Source organism: Chrysoperla carnea, chromosome 2 (genome assembly GCF_905475395.1).
Source record: "Chrysoperla carnea chromosome 2, inChrCarn1.1, whole genome shotgun sequence".
Lineage (NCBI taxonomy): Eukaryota > Metazoa > Arthropoda > Insecta > Neuroptera > Chrysopidae > Chrysoperla > Chrysoperla carnea.
Window position 1 is genome coordinate 23,841,736 of NC_058338.1, and position 19,396 is coordinate 23,861,131.

General features: G+C 28.6%; 1 protein-coding gene across 1 annotated transcript; it reads right to left on the minus strand.

Annotated features, from left to right (window-relative positions):
* Positions 1-2,476: 2,476 nt before the first annotated feature.
* LOC123294047 (cytochrome P450 315a1, mitochondrial) lies at positions 2,477-13,450 on the minus strand. The gene is made up of 7 exons (XM_044875115.1): positions 12,882-13,450; positions 5,177-5,358; positions 4,451-4,654; positions 4,218-4,354; positions 3,565-3,786; positions 2,852-3,079; positions 2,477-2,642 (listed from the first exon to the last, which is right to left on the minus strand). The coding sequence occupies exons 1-7, from the start codon at positions 13,256-13,258 to the stop codon at positions 2,532-2,534; spliced, it is 1,461 nt and encodes a 486-aa protein (XP_044731050.1). The 5' UTR covers positions 13,259-13,450; the 3' UTR covers positions 2,477-2,531.
* Positions 13,451-19,396: the final 5,946 nt, after the last annotated feature.

The window sequence follows — 19,396 nt, forward strand, 5'->3', positions numbered from 1 at the left end:
TGCATATACACGATTTAAAGAAGATTTTTTGGGAACGTCCTTATCAATTTTTCATCTTCTTCAAATAATTTTTGATATTAAAATCTCTATTGGCTGTGCTAATAGATACTTAAGTATCACTAAATTGATATTTTAATAAAACGTCATCATATTAATTATATTATTAATACTTTTTAATTAATCTACTATAGGATGTGATCATTGATTTTATTCATTTAATTCAATGGAGGTAGCAACTTTCTTTGATTAGAGATTGATGGCCTCAAGGTCATAAACATATACATATTATAGATAGCTAAGAGTAGTGTAGAAATAATAACATAACACCTAAACACTGTACTGGCGGAATTAGTTACAAATCAACCAACCTACTTACAATTAGACAATACAAAAATAGTTCCGGCTCTCACTTTCGAACTTAAATATTATCTCCGGTTTGATGGTGTATATTTATCGACCTAGTGGCCGATTATTTATGCAAATAACTCAAATTTTTTTCATTAATAATCTTTCAAATTTAATAATTATTGACATTGTGTATCAAAAAATTCATGAAGCAAACCGAATAAAATTACTCTGTATTTTACCTGTTATTTTGAAATATCAGGTATCAATGAATTCGTAATTGATATGATTAATTGGGAACCAACCTATACTTTAGTTATTTTACCGAGACCAACCTTGGGAACTTCAAAATGTGTTTTCGAGCTTTATAGTACCTAAAATTTAATTGATTCGATTTTTACTAAAGATTTTTACTAAAGAAGTTATTTTAAAGAAGAATTAAAAGATCGAATCGGTTGGCCTCGGCAAAATAGCTCAAGTATAGTTAAGTTTTTCGAAAAAAATGTTTCTAACAAAACAGAAGTTACAGACGAAAAAAGGTTTCAAACCAGGTAGACATTCGGGAGTGAGAGTTTGTGTTATTGGAAATTTTATCTTTAAGAATCTTTTTTTAAAGTGTCTTAAACATTATTATTTTGAAATATTGGCGAAAAATGAAATTCCTTTTTTTTCATGTTTAATTGTTTATGACTTTTGCAATTTTTTATGCTCTGAAAAATGCTTCTGGCACATTTTTCTAAATATCATTCTGAATTCAACGAGCTTTCGCACGTATTTTTATGACCATTATTTCTATATTTCACTTGTTAACCAGACTACTGTATTAATACAGTATTTATCAATTTTCATATTAATGATGTTTTAAGTAGGCAATTCTTATTACTTTAACGCAATGTATATGGCGTTTGAATTTTAATAATTTATAAAAGAAGCTGCTTGAATTGGGAAGATTAATTTATGATTAATGTCCCTGGCTTCTGGCACATTTTTCTAAACATCATTTTGAATTCAACGAGCTTTCCGACGTATTCTTAAGACCATTATTTATATATTTCACTTGTTAGCCAGACTACTGTATTAATACAGTATTTATCAATTTTCATATTAATGATGTTTTAAGTAGGCAATTCTTATTACTTTAACGCAATGTATATGGCGTTTGAATTTTAATAATTTATAAAAGAAGCTGCTTGAATTGGGAAGATTAATTTATGATTAATGTCCCTGGCTTCTGGCACATTTTTCTAAACATCATTTTGAATTCAACGAGCTTTCCGACGTATTCTTAAGACCATTATTTATATATTTCACTTGTTAGCCAGACTACTGTATTAATACAGTATTTATCAATTTTCATATTAATGATGTTTTAAGTAGGCAATTCTTATTACTTTAACGCAATGTATATGGCGTTTGATTTTTAATAGTTTATAAACGACGCTGCATGAATTTGGAAGATTATTTTTTGTGATTAATGTCCCATATAACTCGGGAGAATGTAAATATCGTCCAATCCGACGTCTTGTAACAAAATTATGATAAATTCGGGGAGTCTTGATTGACATGATTGGATGGGGGAAGCATGGTTAACTAATTTACGCACTCTCGGGTAAACAGTGATGTTTACGAAAAAATGTTTCAAATAAACCTTGTTTATTTTTTAATAAGGAACATTTTACATTAACACTTTTTTTATATCACTAACGGTTTACAAGATAGGCCCTACGGACCCAAGACCCATTTTCAGCGTGATATCTCTTTTGGTTTTTGAGTAATCGTGGCGACAGACGGGTAGACAGATAGACAACCGTAAACTGACTAATTAGGTGATTTTATGAATACCTACACCAAAATTTTGTTCGTAGCATCAATATTTTTAAGCGTTACAAACTTGGGACTAAACTTAGTATATATATATTGGTATATTACATAAATAAGGTATTGGTATCGGATATCCAGCACATCATTACAGGATAGGACAAAAAAAACAAAACCATGTAAATATTATAACGACTTGAAAAAATAATTTTTATTGAAAAATACGTGTACAAAATTAGGAACCATGGAATTTATTAAATATTATTATTACGATTAAATTAAAAAAGATTTTATAAAAATTATTTGGTTATTTCACATACGTATATAATATATATAATTTTATACAATACTTGATTATCGATAATATATTATCGTTTGTGTAACGCAATTCGAATTGGTTCTGATGGTACTCCAACTAATCGCATTACCATTTCAATATTATTTGTGTTTAATAATTCTAGAGAAAATTTATTTAAAATCTGTAAATAAAAAATACAAAATTATTATATCCTACTCTAAAATTATGGAGACAAGTTAGTCTCAGGCTCATTTTCACAAGTGATCATTACTTCGAATGTGACTTTCTTATGGTAACCCATAACTATTTTTTTTTTCAGAAAAATATGGAAAATAGAAGCTTTCCATCACGATTTTCTTCAAATCTAAAAATAATCTATTAAATACATACCATTCTAATTGTAACATACATTTGTGCTTCAGCTAATTTTTTTCCAATACACGATCTAGAACCCATTGCAAATGGCATACTTGCATGCGCAACGGCAGCTCTAAGATTTGAATAATTCATTGATTCTCCTAAATCACATCTTAACCATCTTTCTGGCCAAAATTTCTCTGGCGAATTAAAATATTTCTCACATCTACCACTACTATATAGAGATAATATCAATAGTGTCTAAAAAATTTAAGAAAAAGATTGTGATAACAAATTTTATAGTTTGAACCCACTTCCACTTGATACATTGATGGTTGTCTAGTCGATGTGACTCTAGATTTTTAGTGACTATCCTTGCTATGTTCGCTAAGACCATGGCAACAACCCAATCAGGCCCACACTTAGAAATTTGCTGCCAATCAGGCTAGGCAGTTGCGAAAACGCAGGCGCTACTCTGCCTGCATGGTAAATCCGGGCCTGTATTCAATGAGAAAAGCTGTATGCGTTGCGCGAATGAGATTTAGGTTGCAATCAGTTTAAAACTAGTTTACATTTATTTCATTTTTATTGGCAATTTGATGATAAAAACTGATTTGCAACCAAAAGTTGAATCTGTGGGTGGTAGGCCTGTAATAGTTGCTGAGAACTAAATCGATTCAATGTATTCATTACAAATCATCAACGTAAAAAGTGTTGCGGATTGAGTTTAAACAAATAATACTTACGCCTGCTGGAATATCATATCCTTGTATATTAATATCATTTGGTAATATTCTGTTTAAAAATGGAGCGACTGGATACAATCGTAATGCTTCTCGTACAGCACCTTTTAATAATGCCGGTGGATCACTCATATCTGGTACTGTTAACGATTCTCTGTAAATATCATTTTGAATATTTGGATTTTTCGCAAGCAAATATAGTAGCCATTCCATAGTATGTGCAGTCTAAGATAACACAATATAAACGTGCACAATTAATACTTTTTTTAATTAAAAAATTTTTTTATTTAAATCAAAAAGGAACCCGCAAAAAAAGTTGAATTTTGGCCTCGAATTTGATCAGTTTTAAATACTAAAATAATGTTTCTTACATTGTATTCCTTATTTCAATACTTCCAACGATTAAATCGGAGGCCATAATTCTATGTCTTATGTGCGAAGTCTGTTAAATATATTCATAATTTCTGAATACGCAATATTCTAAGAGGGTTTTTCTTAAGTAAGAGCTTATGAAAAATTTATAGCTTACACATTTATGTTTGTTAAAGGATTTTTTGTTTTTAGAAATTACATAAAATTAACCAACATTTAGACAATTATTTTGTCTTTAGGTTTTTGCAGGATATGATACAAATAACGTTAAATGATATACTTACGGTATCGCCTGCAGCTAACAATAAATCAGTCATAACTCGAATTGAATCTTTTTTACTAATACCATTCTCCAATAATCTTTCTAATACGCCGCCTCCATTTTCATGCATATCCAAAATCATTGACGATAAAGCATTGGCTGAAAGAAAATTACAATTATTTTAGCTTTAAAATAACTACTGAAATCAAATTTTCTATAAAGAATAAAAATTGCAAAAAAAAAAAAAATAATTACCACGTTCTAAAGCTAAATCAACAGCAGTCTCAAATCTTCTCCAAGCAGGTAACTTGAATTTGTATGCAAAATTGGCAGGAATTAACGATATTTTCGATGTAGTTTCAAAAACATCTTGCATCACGCGTACTAATTTTGTAATAGATGGTTGCAATTTTTTATGATTTTTCATGTAATGGGTACCTAATAGTATCGATGTTACAGCTGAAAAAAAAATTTTCAATATTTTATAATGTTTAAAGATTGATAACATTGCATCAAAATCTTATTTCTGGTACAAAAGCTCTCTATACAAAAAATAACTTATCCTTATTATCCTAATATGAAAATTCGAGTTTTAGGTTCCTTCAATCCGGTAAAGTATCATATTGCAAATTTTTTTTAGATCTTGACATCCTGATTGAAAGTCTTGGCATAGGCCCGATGATCTAAATACAGATTATCGGGCTTCATCAGAATTTCTGAGTTATAGGTGCAGCCTATCAATAATAATTATTTAAAAATAGAAGAAGGTAGACCAAAAAGGCTACTCCCTGCCCAAAAGGCGTAAATAAACGTACGCTTCTAAAACAGGATGATTTCCATTTAAGAAAACAAAGTAGACCATCGTTTGACCAGGAAGCATTTTACCGTTTTTCATATTCCTATCCGTTTTCAAAAAAATTAACCAAAGATGATTCTTAATAAATCATTCTGTATAAGTTAAACAAAGGTTTATGTACTTACATTCCACAGACCATCTGTATAAAATATCATGTAAATTAAGTACTTCTGTTTGTTGTGATTCCAACCAAATATTTGTAACATTGTCAGCAACAATTCTACAGGGTTCGTAAAACGTTTCAAGATCTTCCCGTAAAAGGGTTTTATTCATAATTCTACGAAACACTAACCATTCTGTACCATCCCTAAAATTATAATATTAATTGTTAGTATTAATGTATTTAGTGGTGTAATAATAACTAACTAAGACTAAGATATTATAGATATTGTCGGATTTACATTTATGAATATAGAATTTTACGACGTAGTCAATAATTAAGAATTAACTGTTAACTAAAGAGAATTCGTTCGCCGAACACCCAATTTAATTGTGAATAAAATTATAACTATTACAAAGTTAAGACCAAAATAAATTTAATTAGTTCTATTTGAATATCTAAGAGATTCTGATTAAGATATTTCCATACCGTTCGAAAACATCATACAAAATATTTTAGAATTTAATACCCTTTTTTACGTCTTTTGTGAAAAATTTATATCGATTCTCTGTACGGTTTATTATTACTCTACTATCAAAACCATCAAAATGAATCTCCTTCTAATGTGAAATGTGTAGGCAACTTGTAATACGTAACTGTATTTAATGCAAACATTGCATGCAATATTTTTTATTTGTTGGAGAGAAAATGGTTGGAGAGATGTAAGTACGGGAAAATAACAACGTTTTATTATGGGGTTTTGAGAATTATTATCTGTATATTTACGTGGGGGGGAGGGGGCGTTGTTGTTAAAAAATTCGCCAAAATCATGCTTACGTAATAAACGAATGTTTATATATGCGTTACTTAATGTTCATATATGCTGGTTAATTTGATAAAATAAAAAAAAAGCCCGCCTGCGTTAAATAAAATCTGAAAAAGAAGAAACAAATCCAGTAATTTACATAGCGACTTTAAGAGTCAGTGTCCATTAAAATCTAGACCAATTGAAATTTTCCAAATAATGGTCCCCGACTGTTAAAATCGCTATGTGAATTACTGGATTAGTTTCTTCCTTTTCAGAATTTATTTAACGCAGTCGAGTTTTTTATATTTTTAATTGTTTATTTTATTAATTTTTTGGTATTTTATCTCGTTAATAATGTTTCGAATTATCACCATTGCCTATTAGAACTTTTCTAATTGGAATTATATTCTCTTATATCATTACATTGTCCGAATGTATTCATTAGGGGACATCCAATAAATCGTATTAGGGCAAATTTTTTAACGTTTTTCCATTTCGAAATTATTAATTAATAGAAATTATAATATTGATGATGCGATGGTACTCTTATACTACTAAAATTTCATGGTCATATTTATAAAAATTACTCATTTGAATCAACGACTACAATCAATTTGTATATTAAACATACGGGAGACTGTTGTACCTTGATCACAATAATCTGTTTAATGTTTGGAAAATTTGTGTTTTCTATAAATCTATACATATAAAATGCTTTGTCTTGAATGAATGCGTTGACTGACTGTCTTGAATGAATGCGTTGGCTGTGCGTTGACTGACGGATCAACGCAGCCGGCCTTCCCATTTGTATTTGAAGTGTATTGAAATGACAACCTGTATGCCAAATTTGGTATAGAAAACCAATCCATCAGAAAGTTACGTTTTACTCAAGATCTTTCTAATGGTCACTTCGAAAATTTTCAAAAGGTCGCCATAATTGTGTTGATTTTAAACTTTTATTATTTATTTAAAAAAATAATGCAAGCAAAACATTCAACACTTTCTACACATGGTATTTCAACAATTAATTCAGTTAAATGTTTGTTTTCACTAGTTAAACTTAAAATTCAACGAAATTAATTCGATATCAGTACATTTTGCTTGCTTAAATCATTCGAAATCATTTTAACTTCTACTTCTTCTTAGGTACAAGAGTCTACCGAAGATACTTGTACATACACATACAAAATGTTAATTAACGAGTTAAATGAATATATTAAGAAATATTTACAACATAATTCAACATATATACTTATGTGATGTAGTAATTGAATATTGAAAATATAAAAAAAAAAAAACAGGTATTTTTTATGTTTATCATGGATTACATACTGAACGTGTAGCGTAGGTACATACAGGTCATCAGCATTTAAAATTGGATATTTGAAGATAATATGACGTCTTCAAAAAAAGTGAAATGGAAGTTCAAAATTATTTCGCTATTTTTGTACCTACTGCAAGAATTATGAAAATAATAAATCAAAATAATACTTAATAAAGGATAATAATAAAAAATCACTGATTGTGGGAAAATTGCCAAAATATTTTTACTGATAGTTGTACTGACTGTTTTTACAAATTTCAAAAAATCAAAACTACAAGTTGTAAGTACTTGTACAATCAGTCTTCCGTACTGATTGTACAAGTCCGTACTATTTATACCATGTATATAAAGTATATCAAGGTATACTAAGTTTAATCCCAAGTTTGTACCGCTTAAAAATATTGATGCTATACAAAAAAAATGGTATAGGTGTTCATAAAATCACTTAAATAATCCATTTCAGGTTGTCTGTCTGTCTGTCTGTTGTCGTCTTTCTGTCCGTATGTCATCTCAATTACTCAAAAACAAAAAAAGATATCAAGCTGTGCAGTTTTTCATCAAGCAACTTTTATAGCGTGCTTAGGACGTAAAAAGTGAGGTCTAGTTCGTAAATGAACAACATAGGTCAATTGAGTCTTGGGTCCGTAGGACCCATCTTATAAACCGTTAGAGATAGAACAAAAATTTAAATGTAAAAAATGTTCCTTATAAAAAAATAAACAACCTTTGGTTGAAACATTTTTTAGTAAACATCACTATTTACCCGCGAGGGCGCAAATTATGCGCAAATTGTATAGTATGTATGGAATATCAGTTATATGTGACAGAGTAATCAACACTGTCTATACATGGTATTTCAATAATTAACTCAGTCAATTGTTTGTTTTCACTTGTTTTTTTTAATAACTTCTGTATTTCTCTCTATAACCAGAAGTGCTAAGCAGCGGGTAAACGTAGTGAAAATAATTCTTAATTACTTTTAATCTTAAATCCTTTGGGAAACTCAATTTTTTCTATTATCTTTCAATTGAATTATTATTCAATATTGCGCAGGCTCTCAAAACGAATTCAACCTTCAATAACAAATTAAGAGTTGAATGAATGCAATTAGTTTATTTAATTTCATTTAATTTAGGATGTTTTAATCTAAAAATTTTGTCTAAAAATAAATGCCAAAAAACTGCATTAAACTGGTTTGATAGGGTTGAAATATTTCTTGAATTCAAAAAAATAAATTGCATCACTTCAAAAAATTCTACATTGTTTTACGTCTTTTAAGGTATTTCTCAAAAATCATTTTTGATTTTCCGTTGAGATAAATTAAATGATCCTCATTTACATAAACAAAAAATAAATTTTAGAAACAAGTTTAAATCTTTTAACTGTGGGAGTCCATATAACATAATTATTATTATTATTATAGATTACTGGCTTATTTAACAAAGAGCAGTATCGTACTCAAATATTATTTTGGATGTAGCCAAGGGCGTCGCCAGCCGATGGCAAAAAGAGAGGCAAGTTGTTTTATGGAGAATAGGAAAAGTATGAATTGACCTATTTTGCCATTACTTTTCCCGAAAACCGGTGTGGATCTAAAGTTAAATTTCGGAGGTGTCACAGATACTGGAGCCGGATTTATAGTGGTGAGAACCATGGGCTTTTTTTTGTGCTTTCGTGGGGAGGCCCAAGTTTGTAACAAAAGGCAAAAATTTAGTTCCCTCTTTCTAAAAAACTATAAAAGATGGTGAGATGAAAATTTTTAGGTAGCTTCATTGATTCTAATTTCATACTAACCCATTCGATAACTGAAATTTTGAATTCAGTGGAATTTTAGTTTTTATAATCAAATTGGTGCTTTGAGAAACCAAGCAACCAAGGCTTGTTCCCCGTTTGCGCATACACGCACCGACATTCAGTAAAAAATTATTTTTCTTTGATTATACTGATTTTGAACGCTTTTCGTGTCTCTGGGTGGAATACGAACAACGGTATCACCTTTTGTGTTCTCGGACTATTTCTTCCAGAGTTATTGACCGATGTTTGAATAAATGTAAGATTTTTTCACAAAAATATAAAAAACTATTGCCGAGCCACTCTGACGGAACCGACCTGTGAGGCACAACTTCTTAAAAGCTACTAAAACTCATGTACTACAATTTATGGACAGTATTATGTTGCAGCAAAAATGTTGAAAATTATTCAAAAAAATTTAAAATTCTGGGAGTTATGGGCTTTTGAAAATAATCTATTATATTTTTTTATTAAAATTATTTTAGATAAAAAAGTTGCATTTGCCAGGAATAGAAAGAATTGCATCCTTTTGTATTTTAATACTTTATCTAGATCTTTGGCTTCCATTTGATTATAAACCCTTTCTAAAGTTTTTTTTTAAAGCGTGTTTTATAAATATTTTGATAGTGCTGTTTGCGCTTAAATCCCCTAAGCTTCCAAGGACATATCAGTTACATCCCTTGATTGTCAAGAAGATATAAAATGGAAAAAAAACTGATTTGATTTACTCAAATAATCATATAAAAACAAACTGAACAACTTCTAAATAGTATAATAGTTACATATTTAAAGTAGACTTCTGAGATTTCAAAGTAAACGAATACTTTCAGTAACATTATGAAATTTTAAGAAAAATAATATTTTTTTGTGAATTGTATCCAAATTTCTTTGGAATGCAAAAATTTTTAATACTTATATCTAATTACATTTTTCCAAACGATAATTGTTACAAAAAAAAAATTCCCATAGCATCTGTTACTAATATTATATTTGAAAACGTGAACTCCAATTAAATTTGTTTTAAAAAAAATGTTCAAAAATACAAAAAATTATTTTGAAATTAAAAAGTGAAAATAAAACACTTTTTAAATTCAAGGGACATTGAACTCAAATTTTTTTTGCAAATATTTTGAACAAAAACTTGACATTGAAAATTACATGTATATTTATCACTCAATTAAAGTATACTTAAAAATATAAATTACATAATTATTTATGTTGTTTATTAATCCGTCTAACTTAAATCCTTAATTCCATAAATATTTTATCTAATCAATTCAAAAAATTAAATATTTTTATTAAGGTTTTTCGATTAGGATATCCTTTCCAGCGACATTTTATTCATATGAAGAAATGATTGAAAATGAGGAAATCAAACAATCAATTCCTCAAGAATTAAGAATCGGTTAAAATTACATATAATTATCAAATTTGTAACTAATTAGCAATAATTACCAAGAACAATGTTGCGGAAACTATAAATACTTTTATTTAAAATAAAAAAAGATCGTAATTGGTTATTTAATAAATGTTAGAAATATTATATAAACATTACCTACAACACTATTTGTAGGTAATGTTTATATAATACTAGCTTGATACCCGCCCGTTTCACTGAGCTTAAAAGTAAAAACCACCGCTTTATAGCCACCACATCTCTTGATTTCACTTGTTCCCTTTCTATAACACTCGAAGGGATTGTTTTACACAGCTAAAATATATGCACAGTTTTCAATTTTTTTAAGTACTTTAAACAGTAATAATTCATTGGGTATTTCAGAAAATATGGCCATGAATTGTTGAAAATTTGAATTCATACCCTCTATCTTCTGTGAAATCTATCTTAATAACCAATCGATCGATTTCATTTTTTTATCATAGGTAATAGAGAATTTTATGCCCTTTCAAACGGGATATGACAAGGAGTGCCATTTCAAAGTTGTGGTGGGTAGAGGTGAAGGGATGAAACCTTAAATTTTCTAAGTACGATTTTCTATCCCCCCCCCTCCTCCCTTCGATATTTAAATCGACATGTTTTCATTCAAAACAATATTCACATCATGCCAAGATGTTATTATGGGTGGATACTTATGAAATGATCACACTGTATAATAATAAATATATGAAAAGTATAATTTATCTAATAAAGTTTGTAATACAGATTTTATAAAGTTTGTTAAAGTTTTTGTATGCGGGATATATAGAGTGCGTCATCTTTTATGCCGGAATATGTAAACATTAAATAACTTTAAAAAAAAAAAAAAAAAACAACCGATTTCTATATATGAGGCATTTTTATTCGTCTTGGAATTTATTTGGACTAGTTTTTTAATTCAACATCAGTCAAGAGGCCGCTAATATTTTTAATCCAAATCATTTTTTCGAAAATCGTTAACTTTCGGAGGAAATGCGGCTTATATCATAATTGTATTTAATCAAAAGAAAACACTCTAACTACGGAAAAATGCCTTAGACAAAAGTTATCAAAGGCAATAGAGGACATTCGTGTCTATGAATTATATTTTGAATTTTCTTTCGTTTAAATGTAATAATGATATATTTTTAAGTTGCATTTCCTCCGAAAGCTAACGTTTGTCGAAAAAATGTTTTAAACAAAGTCAATTTTTTTATGAGGATCAACTTTCTAATTTAAAATGTTATTCTATCTCTTAACGTTTAGAATCTGAATTGGCTATTAAACCAACCCGAAGAACTAGGTCCAATCTCATGTCAGAACATGATGTCCCCAATCAAACTCTACAATTTATGTGACATTCAGATTAGTGTCCGACCGAAGTTTCGATTTCGATTTCGGTTAGTTTTGGCCAAAATATCTAGTTTCGTCATCGGTTTCGGTTTCGGCAGAAAATCTGACGAGCTTTCGGCCACACCGAAACTCTGTGTTCGTGAATTATCGCGCGTCGTTCGTCTAACTTTGAGTGAGTTCATGTCTGCTGAGTTTGCCGGCCAAACCGGTGTAATTTTGTTGTGACTTTATGTGTTGTGTTGTGTATGCGTTCTTGGATTTGGTTTTATTAAATTTAACCACCCAAATATTGAAACAACTCCCTGCTATCGCTATAATTTAATTGTGTGTGATCTTCAGATACTTTTGTTGATTTTAACAGTGAGAAAACACAGTATGTAAACAATATTCATTTAATTAAACTCAATTATTGTTTTTTATTTGATTTAACACGTGTTAACTGTCTGTATAAGTGTAAAAAATAAGCCAAATTTCAGTAAACAATCAATTTTTAACATTTCTAAAAAAGTTTCAGTTTCGGTTTCGGCCGAAATTCCAGTTTCGGTCGGATACATGGTGAAATACATGGTATAACAAACTTGGGACTAAACTTAGTATACGTTAATATATTTCTTATATACATGGTATTAAAACAGACAGACTAGAAAAGAAATTAAAAATGATGATACCACGATGATAGTTACAAACTGCTTTAGATTTAGAAAATAATATTATTTAGATAGACTTTTATTGTAGTAAAACTAGTTCAAAATAGTTAGCGCGCACGCTTAGAAATTACCACTTTATTTATTAAATGGATGAAAGTGAATTAAAACAAATAAAAAACACAATCACACACAACACACGTAAATTAATTTAAAAAATTAATTTTACAATTAATTATATTCATTGAAAAGAAAACGATAATATTTATATCACACCACGTTCATTTAAATAAAATTTATTACAATATAGATAACCCTTTATAAATTATTATTCTAAAAATAAATAATAAATAGGTGAAAAAAATAAAATTATGTAATAAAAATAATAAAACTTACATAAAAAATAAACCACGTTCACAATTCTTTAATTGATTATATAATTTCCATGCTTCTGGATAAATATGTGCTGGATATTTGCCTTCATTATTAAATACTTTACGCATATCATTTGGATCCAAAATAAAAACACATTTTGTTGGACCCAATTGATCAATAAATATATTACCTAATTGTTGATGTCGTTTATCAATATATTCATGTAATTTAGCGGATCCACCGGACAATAATAATGCAAGTGTTGAACCAATAATTGGTAATGTTTGTGGTTGTGGTATTTGTGATAATAACTGTTGCACTGTTGCATTTGCATTATTATTATTAATCAACTTATTGTTGGCCGTTGATATCGTACGACTTACAATTCTATTTATCATTATTTTTTTTAATAAAATTTAAAATTTATTTTTGTTTGTGTGTGTTGATTGATTGGTTTAACTCTCCGCTAAAGTTATCATCGATCACTGATAGCATGTTCACAATTCAACATAGTGGAAAACTTACATTGTTGTTATTATGTTATTATTTTTAATACACAATGGCATCGATGTTAATACTACTTCTATATGTAACTTATTACATAAAATAATCAACATGGGAGGGGGTTCGACTGGACACTTCTTGAACAGTTATGAATGGAGTAAACAGTAGAGTCGGCACCAATTCGAGTTCATTTTTTCTTCTGTTGATTTATAATTAATAAATATACGTTCAGCAATGTTTTTTTTTATATTAAATTATTAATTCTTTTCCTATTTGTATATTTTATTTCTGCTTTTTTCCTGCTTATTATTAGCGAATTTCCGAAGAAAATGGAGATATTGCTTTTGTACTGAGGGGTCATTCATTAATTACGTAGGCATAATTTTGACGATTTTAAGTACCTATACATAAGATTTTTTGAACCCTCTCCCCCTTCTTACGAAAGATAAGAAGGAATTACCCCTCTCCCGTATTACGTAACATTTAATTTCGTTTTGCCGAATAATAAAACGTTGTTAGAAAAGAATCAATTACACTAAAACTCAGTTTGGCGTAAATAAAAGATTTTTATTCTTTACCCCAGAGATTTCGTGATGTACATACATTATTACTATAATATTAAATTTCAACTTAAGAATCTTACGAAAGAATATAGTTATATATATCGTTTATTTATCTGTAGCCTCTCTGGCGTCCAAGGGAATTCGCTTAACTAACGCAGCTCATGCGCTACCTATTTTTTTTAATTACATATTTATTTTCATCGTCTTTCGTTTCTTAGGTACATCAACTTACAATATATTATAATATAATGTGTAAGAGAGTTGCGAAAAGCAACTGTGCTGGATGGCAGCTATTCCTTCTCTTGTTTGGAAAACATACTACAAAACGTACCTGGAGCCTAGGGTACCTCGAGTTTGTATCGATTATATAACGAATTTTCCTAAAACTACAGAAGACATCGAGAATACCGTTTGCCTTTGGCATCAGGTACCTCGGATACCAATTCTCGTGTTCTCGCGATATTCGTGTTCGGCGCCCCCAAAACTCCCAAGTAACAAGCTTGGAATCATTTTCATCACTATTAATCGAATTGAGATTTTAGTATATTTACGGTTATTTTAAAATGCAATTATAAAATGCATAATACTTATGCAAATTGCATATTTTAATTTTCTTATAAATAAATTTAGATCACAAAATTTCCTGACGCTCTAGCGAAACCAATGTCGAAAACCGCATTCAAATCCGACTTTATCTGATTTTAGAAGAATGTAAACGAAACCAAAGAAAATTTTCCGAAAACTCGTTTTAGAGAGTGCTTAGTTCACACAGAGCAGGCATACATTAATAAATTAAAGTTTGTGTAAATATATTTAAGACATATATTAAACTAAATTATAAATTTTCTCCGTAATTTTTTTTATGAATTAATCCATTGTAATTCATTTTTAATTTGTTTTAAATTTTGATGACTGGACATTTTATTAAACATTTGTTTTTATTTAATTAGTTTAAAATAAGAACAATACAAACATTTTAATTACCTTTAATTCAATTGTTATTTTACTAAAAATATAAAGCTCATATCACAAGTGAAATTGACAAAATTTAAAAAACCCCCGACAAATGCGATTTATTCCTTGTAAACCAATTTTTGAAAACTTAGCTATAAAATGTATCTCAATCAAGTCGGTTCGACCGTTTAGGGGCTACGATGCCACTGGGAAACACACAGACGCACAGATAAACACTTTAAACTTATAACAATCCTTCTTAAATCAATATCAATGATTTGTGATGGTCAAGGACATCAGATGAGATGAAAAGGATACTAAGAGAGCTATCATTTTTTGGGACATATTTTTGGAAATATTTTAATTAAAATTGAAATATTTGAGTTGACTTTATTCTTTTGAATTATTGTTTTGAATTACCTAATTATTTTACCATTTCACTTTTCGAAATGAATTGAGTCAGTTTTATTTGACCATTCATTTCCATAGTTATTATTTATATGTTCAAATTATAATGTCATGCCTTTTCCAAGCTGAATCTATTTTGAAGATCATCGCCAATTATATATATATATACTGCTTCTACTTTGAATTTCGTAACATAATCTTAAAAAAAAAACAAGAATTAAAAAACAACACCCTTAAATTAAAAATCATACATATGCATGTAGTTATACATATCTGTATATGTATTTGCCTATACACACATAGGCATACATTATACAAATAAATACATTTTCCAAGTTTAATTTAGCTATAACATGAAATCCTGTCATTTTCATGACTTGTGACCATGGGAACTTTTCTTTAGAATGACTTAAAGTATAATTTTCCAAAATTTGAAAAAGTTTGACCGAAATGCAGATCTAATTTGTGCGAGGTCTTATTGAAAACTTAGAGTGCAGAGCTTACTTTACTGAACTTATTGAATGCATTATGTATCTTAATTTATTATTGAAGGCCAAATTTACGTATGGATGGTATCATTTAATATAAAAAGATTAAAAATTACAACTAATATTTGATAAATGAATTGAAAAAAATGGATTTTTTTTATACTCAGATAAAATGGTATCACAAAAATATAAATCATTTTATTCATTATCTGAATTAAACACTTCAATAAAGTTAATATACTTACAATTGAGGAGCTTGTTGCAATGAGAGAAACGCTTTAAAGATAAAAAAAGATATTTTAAACCAACTTATGTTTTTCAAGGATATCTATCATATGCTTTAAAATTTTTGAGTTAAGACTTTAGCTACCTATCCCATACAGTACCTGAATTTTGCAATTTCTCCACTCTTCTTCCAGAATTTTTAATTAAATCCATAGGCGTAGTTAAAATATATCCATTTCTAGACAGAATTTGTTGCAGAAAATATTGTTGTCTAATCTCTTCCAAGGGCTTCGACTTTGTGACTTTGCTCATTTATGCGACATCAGCACAAGAACGTGAAAGTGCTAATTAATCAAATTGAATTGAATAAACGGGGGTACAAAAAGAACCTAAAACAAATAATAATAGTTCTATTAACATACACTTTTTACACTTACATTAGTGTAAGTAGAAAAGGATATTATTGTAATATATTCGATTACACAGTTCTTTTTTATTTGCACTGAGTGTAAATTGTGTACGCAAAAGGAACAAACGCATAAACTATAAATGTGCCTAAATAAAGAATTATATACCTAGATAGGTACTTGTTATAGATAAATAACAATTTTCTAATCAGGAAGTGATTGGTTATTGTGATCTCTAAGGAAGGATTATATCCATATATGAATTTATTATTACATATATTGTAATTCTTTATGCATTTATAGAACAGTGTCGATTAATTATTATGTATCTAAAGGGGAAGTGTAACAACCTCTTACAGTCTTATACTTTCAGGTTGACCTACAATTTATATACATTTCTGTTCCAAAAGTTTACAATTTTCAAAGATATTTTTGACGCAATGGTGTCAAATCTTGTATCACTCAATCTTCGAAAGTTCTATATATATAAGAAATCTCGATTTGTCCTCTTCGTCTCAGAGGCAAGGAATATTCATTTATTTAAATCTGATGCCTTTAATTTTTTAACGGATTAAATTTAATTTGTTTATATTAATTATGTGATATCCAAGCCCTGCAGTCGTGAATCCAAGCAGGGCGAAGTAAGTGCAATTTTATTCCATATAAGTAATTAAATATTGAAGCAAAAATATTTGCGCGGTTCCGGATTAAAATCCTGCAGGCTTAGGTTTATTTTAGCAGGTTTATATTATGTTTTTTTTTATTCCGCGCGATGTGCTTAAATTTTTAAATCATTTCGCACCGGCACATTCAAATTATGGATCCACCACGGCAATAGTGGAAAATACCTTATATTAAAGTCAAAATATCTGAGCCATAGAAAAATTGTACGCCACTGTGATGTTTGTTAAAATTATCGCATCATCACTCTAGTTTGCAATTTATATCACGCCGTTGTTGTTAATATAACAGTCAACTGTGAAGTTTTTAATCAATTAAGTACAACTTTACTTAAGATAATCGGAATATCCATAATTTGAAAACATATCACTTGGGTCGGTGAACTAACTTCTGCAGTTCTTTTTATATGACATAAGACAATAATTATTTTTAATATAATTATTGTAAATAAACGCAATTATTTACAAAAAAATTTTGAAAATTATTTCTGATTAGTTAATAATTATTTACGTCGTAATTTTTTATTTCATTGTTTTATATTATCGGTTTTATGTAAATATTTAATTGGATTAATAGTTAATTATAAGAAGCTATAAGATATTTTATAAAATTGAGTCATACGATAACTCAAAAAAAAAAGATATCGAACTGAAAATAGCATACTCAAAAAAGTAGTAAAAAGTGACTCGAATTCGTAAATGGCAACGTAGATCAATTGGCTCATAGCTCCGTTCTGTATAGGATCCATCTTGTAAACTATAATGAGATAGAACAAAATTTTAAATGTAAAAGTTGTTTGTAAAAATATTTTAAAATTTAATATGATATTATTTTGAATATTGCCAAAACAGTTGCTTATAAAAATTGGAAATTTGGCAGACAGTGTGAGCTCAGATTCTTGCGTTGTTTAAGGCTTATGGCAGTGGGAGTGGGAGTTTACCATCACTATGTTTCGAAAAAAATTAGGATCCTTTCCCGGCTATAAGTTTATTGAGAAACTACCGTTATTTGCCATTTTATTCTGCTATTATAAATTGAACCACCCTTTATAAAAAATTTCATAAATTTTGATGAAAAACTTCCTTGGGAGATTGCAAGTTTCTGCAAAATTAATTTTTCCAAAATTGATGTAAAAAATGATTGGATATACTATAACATAAAATAAACAAACTTAGATAGACAAATACTATTTGTAAACCATATCGCTAGCCATTTGTATTATATGAAGTAAGAAAAACGTTCAATTTCATTTAAGAGTTTCAAATAAAAGAGCGGCTTTTTCAATAACAGTGTTCTAAAAATATTCAAAGATCAATCAGTATTTAAAAAAAATAGACTGCTTATTTAATTATAATGAACTTTATAATAAACGTCAGAATCATTAAATCATTTCAAGAATGGGGTCATATTAATTATGGAATATTGATATTGTTAATAAAAGATGAAACTAATAGAATATAAACGTACGTAATCCTATAAGAAAACAAAACACAAATTTAAAAAGGGACCAAGTTCGTACATTATTAAGAACTTTAAACTATAAAGCTTTATCATGAAAAATTAAAATTTTAATTCCCCGATGAATTTTAAATATATTGTTTGATCTATTCGTTGCGATTGTTTTAATTATCACCGCACGAGTAAAATACTTTTAACTTCTATATCGTTTAATTTATAGCACTCCTACTCCAGTGCACTTACGGATTGACCTTAAATCTAATTTTGCGTATTCCGCAAATTAACCCTTTCGCCGCCATATTGGAAAATGACTTTTTCACGTTTTGGCCCATATCTTGAGGCCCACACACTTACAGGCTAGCGTTTGCTATCTTCATATCTCTATGTTTTAGTTAGAAGAATTTATAAGAAAGTGTATATTGTGTTTTATAGAGGAGTGTTCCAAAATTAACGCAAGAAGTTCGAATCAGACGTTAATCTTGGGACACCCCTTATTAGTATTATTATTATTATTATTATTATTATTATATGAAAGTGATAGAATTTTACTTATTTTTTATAAAAACTTAATAAGAAGAATCTCTGTTAATTTGTTTTATGAAAATTTATACAATATGATTTTTCATGAAAATTTAATTTTTTTTGTAATATTGTAATAAATAAAAATCGTTATATATTTTAAATTTTTTTTATTTTTTAAACTTTCTACCCTAATATTTCTTTCAGAACAAAATTATGGATTAATTAATTATATAGTAAAGGTAACTATTAAGTTGTTGTAAGTATTGTAATAAGTAAGACGAATGGTTGGGTGGGTATAGCACTTGCCTATTACACCAAGGTATGTT